At 35.4% G+C, this 7,872-nt stretch overlaps 1 protein-coding gene across 1 annotated transcript; it reads left to right on the top strand.

The window, feature by feature from the left end:
* Positions 1 to 205: 205 nt before the first annotated feature.
* On the top strand, positions 206 to 7,585 carry MGAT4C (MGAT4 family member C; the record flags this gene model as incomplete). The annotated part of the gene is made up of 3 exons (XM_084306021.1): positions 206 to 334; positions 4,825 to 4,972; positions 6,429 to 7,585. The coding sequence occupies 3 exons, from the start codon at positions 206 to 208 to the stop codon at positions 7,583 to 7,585; spliced, it is 1,434 nt and encodes a 477-aa protein (XP_084162147.1).
* Positions 7,586 to 7,872: the final 287 nt, after the last annotated feature.

Below are 7,872 nucleotides of genomic sequence, written 5' to 3'. Positions count from 1 at the left end.
GGTTATATATTAAGCTTGAATCTTGAAGATGGCCATGACTACATGAAATTAATTCCACTTTAAAGAGAATATTCTGATATTCTGTGCATGTTTTAAGAGCTTCAATATATATTATTTTTTTATTATACCTAAAATGTAGATGAAATAGTTCTTGTAACACTGTGGTTTTCTTTCATAGGTGACACTACTGTATACTTTTCTTCACATGAGGCACAACTTGAAATATTTTGATAAAATGAGATGCTTGCGGAAACGATCAGCAGTGTCATTCTTAGGAGTCCTTGTTATTTGCTTGCTGTTCATGAACTTGTACATTGAAGATGGTTATGTTTTGGTAAGTTTCTGAGATGGAAGAAAGCCTGGAACAAATGGAACAAAACACATCCCTGGTGGGTCAGTAAAGTTCATAATTCCTGCAGTTTCCCACAGTTAGCGTACCATTATCAGTAAAGTATTGTCAACATATTTCCTGATGAACTCAACTTCATACTGCACTTAAGCAATGTCAGTAAGACCTGAACAGGCCTTTTTACAGAAGTAAAATATACTGCTGTTTTTGTAAGTATGGGAGATAATGACCGCAGAAGACATTCTCTATTACGTATCTTCAGCTGAGACAGAATATACCTTATATTTCCCATACTTATTAATTTCCATCAGTTTTACTGTAGAAATTCCACACTTTGAATACTTACTTAAGCTAGGAGCTCCTTTTTCAGTTCATACTGCAAATCTCACCTGTCAATACTACATTAAACATGTTTATAGGAATATAATTATAGAAGAGAATTCCACATTACTTTAAGGTCCTAGTAAAAACAATTTATTTGTAGTGCTTTTATTCTGTGTTTTTCTCACATTCTGTTTCTCAGCTTTGAGTCAGCCAGGTTCAGCGATACAATGTGAACAATTAGATATAAATGACAACTTGTGTAGGTTTACGATAGTAGCAAAGATTTATCAAAAGATCTGAGTTAGGAATTTTAAAAAGTGGGCTACTGACAATGTAACATAACCCTGCAATTTATATGTATCCTATGGATGTCTCACTGATGAATGCCAAGTAAACTCTGATTATGGTTTGAATGTTCAGTTGGATTTGGCCCAGTTGGATTTGGTCCAGTAAAATGATATTGCAACTTATTAACTGGAGCTTGCAAATAATAAAATGACTAAATTAAATATTTAACATTGTGATATTGTTAGACAGTCATCTTTCTTGATCTTGAATTGAACTACTGAGTATCTTTCTGATCTTGTGGGCCATACTTCTTTGTCTGATTCATCCAATTGGGGCGGTATGAGCTTTCTAATATTCTGGAAGGTGAAATACATTCTCACTTGGGTTTGAAAAGCAATGTCATAATATCAAAAATGTGTAATATGTAAATAATAAAATACTTGAATTTATCAGAACTATATATATATCTTGCTAGTGATTTTAATTAAAAACATTTTACTCGTAAGTTTACTTATTGCAATGTTGTTAATATTGCAAATATGATTAAGGCTATGCTAGTACTTTTTGAGCTGTTGAAAAGATAACCCATGCTTTCAGCATGTTTCTCTATTACAGATATATTGTTTTCTCTAAAAGTACTTGCACTAAGGTTTTTCATTGTTTTATTTATTCATAATTCTCTGGTTGTGATCAAATTTGACCTGGCTTATCACGTTTTTCCCCCAGCAGTATTTTCCCTGATGTTTCTTCTTCTCTCTTTAATCCTTTCCAAGTCCCCCAGATGTTTCTGAAAGTGTTTTTATTATCACCACCAATGGAGTTCCTCTTGGTTTGTTTTTGAATCCTTTTCCTAGCCTATTTGCCAGCTCCTCAGGTGGCTCCATGTCTTATTCTTAATTTGCTCTTTTCCCACCATTTTTAGAAATTTGTTCTTTCATTGCTTTTTTTTTTCTTTTTTTCTTTCTTTTTTTTTTTTTTTTTTTTTTTTTTTCCCATTTCATCACTGTTCTGGCATGCTTGCATTCATGTAGCTCTCAGCCAAGTCTCTTGACAGTTCTCCCAGATCTCGTGATACATTTATGGTCCATCAAGCATTTTTTAAATGTGTTGGGTTCTTGATATTTTAGCTTATTTATTTAATTTTATTTTCAACTCTTATGACAATGTCTGATAGGTCTGTTAACTTGTCTGGTGTGCCTTCTCTGCTGAGGTAAAAAACATAAGTAGTTAATGTGTCGGTGGTAAGGAGAGACACACCTGGGAATAGCTTTCAAAGAGAGCAGGCTAACCAGTCCCCATAAAGAAATTAGAAAGTCCTCAGATCCCTGAAGACCTTCTGGCTTTCTAACTATAGCTGGTTTTCTGATGGGATATCTGCTGAAGATAACTGAGAGCACAGGTGTAATGGAAACTGGTGTAAAGGTCCAGTTGCTCTTCCCAGTCTTACACAGAAGGCCATGCAAGGATATGTGGGGCTGGTACCTCTTTCTCCAGATGCAAGATGTAATGGGTGGACTTTCAGGAAGTTACAGTGAAAAAGTGGGATGCATTGTTGCAAATCTTAGGACGGGAGAGTAGAACCTTCCCTTTTCAGTTTAATATTCTCACTTGTCTGAAGAATCTCTACAGGATTACCTGAGAGTCCCTGCAGATCATTTGCTGTGGAAGTGATTATTATTATTATTATTATTATTGTTGTTGTTGTTGTTGTTGTTGTTGTTGTTGTTGTTATTTGCACTATGAAAACAATAGTTGTACTGTAGATGACATAGTACTGTTAGTGGAACAGATTATGTGTATGAACAATAGAGCACTTTGGAGCACCCTGACATCCACAGGAATTGCCCAAGATCCTGCAAACACCACAAGATGTATTAAAGGTTAATTAAGAGAGGAAAACCAGAATCATCACAGAAACAAAGAAGACAGCTAAGGAGAGATGATCAGAGTTTTCATCTTCACTAACTTCTGCACAGTAGTCAGAGGGAGAAGAACCAGTTTTTATATTTATGGAAAAATCCATGTTTCTGTTTTGCTTTCCATTCAAATAATGAATGAAAACAACAACAACAGTATTACACACAACAGGCATTTTTTCAAAAAGAAAAAAATGGTTTTGGTCAGTTTAAATATTTTGCTTGCTACAATCAAAACATAAGTACCTTAGTATTCCATTCTGGAACCAATGACACATGATATTTTGACCTTAAGGACTGTTTAAAAAATAATAAGCTTTCGAGCTAGCACAATTGTTTTGTGTGTGTGTCTGTGTGTCTGTGTGTGTGTGTTTTAATTTGATGAGCTCTCATGAAAATCTTATGAAGTCTTAGTTTCAGTCCAATGACTTACATTTTAATCTGGATTTGGTCAACGTAAACCTTCCCCTCATAATTTATGAGCAAATGCAAAGTTGCATAGCAGCACTAGAATGAAATTACCAGAGAGACATTGCAGATCAAGAGTGTAACAGTGCAGGTAGATACCTCTGGATGTCAGCCAAAGATCTTTACTGAGCTCAGAAGTGGATTATTTACTACTTCTATAAAAGAATAATAATGAACTTAAAGTGAACCTAGTATCGGTTTACAGAAATCTTTCTTTGTGCCATAAAATCCATCTTGACACATTTTGAATATCATCAAATATGAATGCTGATTATTGCTTCTGTGGTTGCTCTTGTTACCAACAGAAGTATTTCTGCACATTGTTCTCAGTTAATGACAGATCAGGAAGATTTTTAGTGTATTAACATACTGTAGGAGAAGACTCATTTCTTCACTGGTCTGTCATCAGACTAGAATCAAACAATGTAAGCAGCAGATAAGTATTCCTACCTTTAAATTCCATCTCATGACACTGCAGCCTGTTAGATATGTTATCTTTTCTTAAGGACTAAGGACTGAGGGAAAGATTTTCACTGAGACCTAACTTATCTTATTGATGAGGCAATGCTGATGAAGCCTTCATCAGGCTTCCCTTCTGCAACTTCAGTTAGGCTCAGAGAGACTCCTAAAAAAAAAAAAAAAAAAAAAAAAAAAAAAAAGAAGGTAGAGAGAGGGAGTGAGAAATTTGCATGTTTTTTTTTTTTTTTTTTAAACCATGCTCACCGGATCCAACAAAAACTGTCTGTTGATCACATGCATTTCTGCTTATCACATCTGAGTTGGAGCGCTACTCAAAAAAGTGACAAAATGACCTGATTGTTCTGTTTTTGTTTTTGTTTTGTTGTTGTTGTTGTTGTTGTTGTTTTCAATCATTGAAAACATTTAAAAAAAAAAATCTCCACTTCAGCATCAAAAAAATTATCTCATCTGAGGCTGACTGATATTCTCTTATCCCTGTCTCAAATACCCCATCATATTTTTTTCAATAATCTGCTGTCCTCAGTGATTCCAGAGAAAGGAAGGAGGGAAGGAAGGAAGGAAGGAAGGAAGGAAGGAAGGAAGGAAGGAAGGAAGGAAGGAAGGAAGGAAGGAAGGAAGGAAGGAAGGAAGGAAGGAAGGAAGGAAGGAAGGAAGGAAGGAAGGAAGGAAGGAAGGAAGGAAGGAAGGAAGGAAGGAAGAAAAGATTTACATAGTTTTTGTCCAAATATTTTTTCTTCTTTTCCTTTTAGGAAAAGGGTTTGAACGGTTATTTCCTGTGACCAAAAATGCATGTTATTCAATAACAGGGTTTAAAAACCAACCAACCAGCAAACAAACAAACAAAAAGAGGTGACACCTATATGCTTTTACAAAAGCTGACACTGAAAAATGTTATTCTTGGAAACCTGCCTATCCATGTTGCCTCTCCGGCTGGCATTCACAAATGTGTTTCTCTCTGTCTCTCTTCCTCTCTTATTCTTTTTGTTTTCTCACTAATAGGAAGGGGACAAGCAATTAATCAGAGAAACAGCCACTCATCAGCTCAATCCAGAGCGCTATGTTCACACTTTTAAAGATTTGTCTAATTTCTCAGGATCTATAAACATTTCCTATCGCTACCTAGCTGGCACGCCTTTGCCAAGAAAAAGTAAGTAACTGCAATCTGAATGTTATGAAATGAGGTAATTTAAAAATGGGTGAAATCCATGTAGTTTCTGTGGTATTTCAAGGAAAGAGGGGTTGAGACAAATGTTGAAGATCCCAGAGAGTGTGGTAGGACATTTATCTGTCACTGACAGTTCCTGGACACCAGCTAATTCACTCCTAGCAGTGAATGCCCCACAGTATCTTCACCTTGATTTGACTGATTGATTTTTAAATGATCATTTCACCAGTATAAACAATGCTTAGAATTCCAAGCAGAGAAAGTAAAAGAAAATCATCTGTGATTTGTTGATCTGCATAGAAGGCTGTAAGGTAAAGTTTGTTTGAATTAAATTTGAGAAATTTCAGGTTATGTAGGCAGCTTCTTGGGTTCTGAGGGTTCTGTGCAGTACTTCACTGCACAATGTACTGAATTTTGAGCAGACTTTAGCCTTAAGGGAAACTCTACATTACTTTATCAGAGCAGTCTTTTACAAACCACATTATTTTAAGAAACTTGAGGCAGGTTCTACTAAATTATGCCATTTCAATTATTAATTCTTAACATATTTTACATCAAACTGGAGATATATTAACAGATATCTGAAAGAACTAATTTGGACTGCTGGGAAAAAAAAAAAATAAAAAAAAATAAAAAATGGTAGTGACTCCAAAGCAGCAGAGATGAAAATTATTCGCTTATAATTAAGATGCAGCTTTCTCCAGAAAAGCATAACAACATTAAAAATTACTTATAGAAACATAGATATGCAGTAGTAAGTTCTCTTCTACTCTAAAATAATATCCAAATTACATCTTTCAAGAGGGAGTTCCCTATAAATTGCTCAATGAGTTCCGAAAGAGGCTTAGAAGAAGAAATATTAGCAAGGAAAAAATGGTTAAATTCAGTTAAAACTGAAAATGCAGAGAGGAATTATCTATTCAACATTCATAAAACTGTAAAGTTATGCATAAGTGGAACTTGTCTTGTAGAGTGCTTAAAATGCTAAATGTTTGGCAATTAATCTTTAGCTCATGTTTTTGTGCTGTATTTCATAGTGCCTTGTTTTAAAAATATTGTGTGAATAGTAAGTCATAATCCCCTTTCTTTTAACATATTTTATATCCTTAATATTGCCTAAGTGTTTTTTTCCTCTCCCAGGCATATACATGCACTTTGCTTTGGCTTTTGTCCATTTCACACCATTTCTTGCAGTTAACAAGTGAATGAATGTTTGATGCAATAGTCTACATATGTCTATTTGCTTGCAATAAGATTCTTCTTTCACAAAAAATGAATAAATATCCTTTGTTTCATGCAGTAAGTTTACACAACAAACTCCCAGACTTTACCATTCAAAAGATATACTTGATATAAGCACAGCTCTGGAGGGTAATTTTGTGGCTAGATAGTTTCCATGTCAGATACTCAATTTTTGTCTGAATTTTCTTTTGTACAGGGTATCTTACAATTGGGCTATCCTCTGTGAAAAGGAAAAAAGGAAACTACTTGCTTGAGACCATCAAGTCCATATTTGAGCAGTCAAGTTATGAGGAACTTAAAGAAATTGCAGTGGTAGTGCAGCTTGCAGATTTTGATTCTGCCTGGTGTGAAGGAATGGTCCAGGATATTTCACAGAAATTTGCACATCACATAATTGCAGGTAGACTAATAGTTATTCATGTCCCTGAGGAGTATTATCCAGTTCTGGATGGACTCAAGAGAAATTACAATGACCCAGAAGACCGTGTGAAGTTTCGATCCAAACAAAATGTTGATTACGCTTTCCTGCTAAACTTTTGTGCTAACTTGTCTGATTATTATGTGATGCTAGAAGATGATGTTCGCTGCTCAAAGAACTTTTTGACCACTGTTAAGAAAGTAATTACTTCACGAGAAGGATCCTACTGGGTGACTTTGGAATTCTCCAAACTGGGGTATATTGGAAAACTTTACCATTCCCATGACCTTCCACGCCTGGCCCATTTTTTGTTAATGTTTTACCAAGAAATGCCTTGTGATTGGCTGCTGATCCACTTTCGTGGTCTGTTAGCTCAAAAGGAAGTGATACGTTTTAAACCATCACTGTTCCAGCACATGGGATACTACTCATCTTACAAAGGAGCTGAAAACAAGCTGAAAGATGATGATTTTGAAGAGGAATCATTTGATATCCCTGACAACCCACCTGCAAACTTGCACACCAACATGAATGTATTTGAAAACTATGAGGCAAGTAAGGCTTACAGCAGCATTGATGAGTACTTCTGGGGCAAAGCTCCTTCTACTGGGGACTTCTACGGGATTGTATTTGAAAAGCCCATTAAAATCACTAAGATTAAAGTTGTCACTGGAACTGAAGATCGGCAAAATGACATTTTGCATCATGGGGCCCTGGAAGTAGGAGAAAAGATTATAGGGAGTAAAAAAGGGAGGCAATGCACTACTTACTTGAGACTAGGGGAATTCAAAAATGGGAATTTTGAAATGACAGATGTAGAGCACAAAGTTCTGTTCAGTATTAACTGCATGAGAATACTTGTTACCAAAAGTCAAAAAGAGTGGCTAATCATTAGGAGCATTAGCATTTGGACTTCTCAAACGTCAAATCAATAAAAAGAAGCCACCTGAGAAGGTACAGAGTGAATGCAATCAGCTGGGTCCCAAATGGTATCATTTCCCAGAAACACTGACTTATTTCCATCTCTTTACTAGAGAAACAGTAAATCTGGGGAAATAATAAAGCAAGCAAGGAAATTTATTTTTTACTAGTTTGGCCAGGCAATATGCAAACACTTCTTTGTTGAAAGTTTTGAATTTTGTAGGAAACACAAAGATCTGAAACCTCTCTTGAGATCTTGAACATCTTTTTATTATAATTTCTTTTTTAGAGAGACATGCTG

Source organism: Netta rufina (assembly GCF_964035555.1).
Source record: "Netta rufina genome assembly, chromosome: 1".
In the NCBI taxonomy this organism is placed as follows: Eukaryota; Metazoa; Chordata; class Aves; order Anseriformes; family Anatidae; genus Netta; species Netta rufina.
Note: the sequence above shows the minus strand (reverse complement) of the source record. Positions and strands in the feature narration are given on the sequence as shown.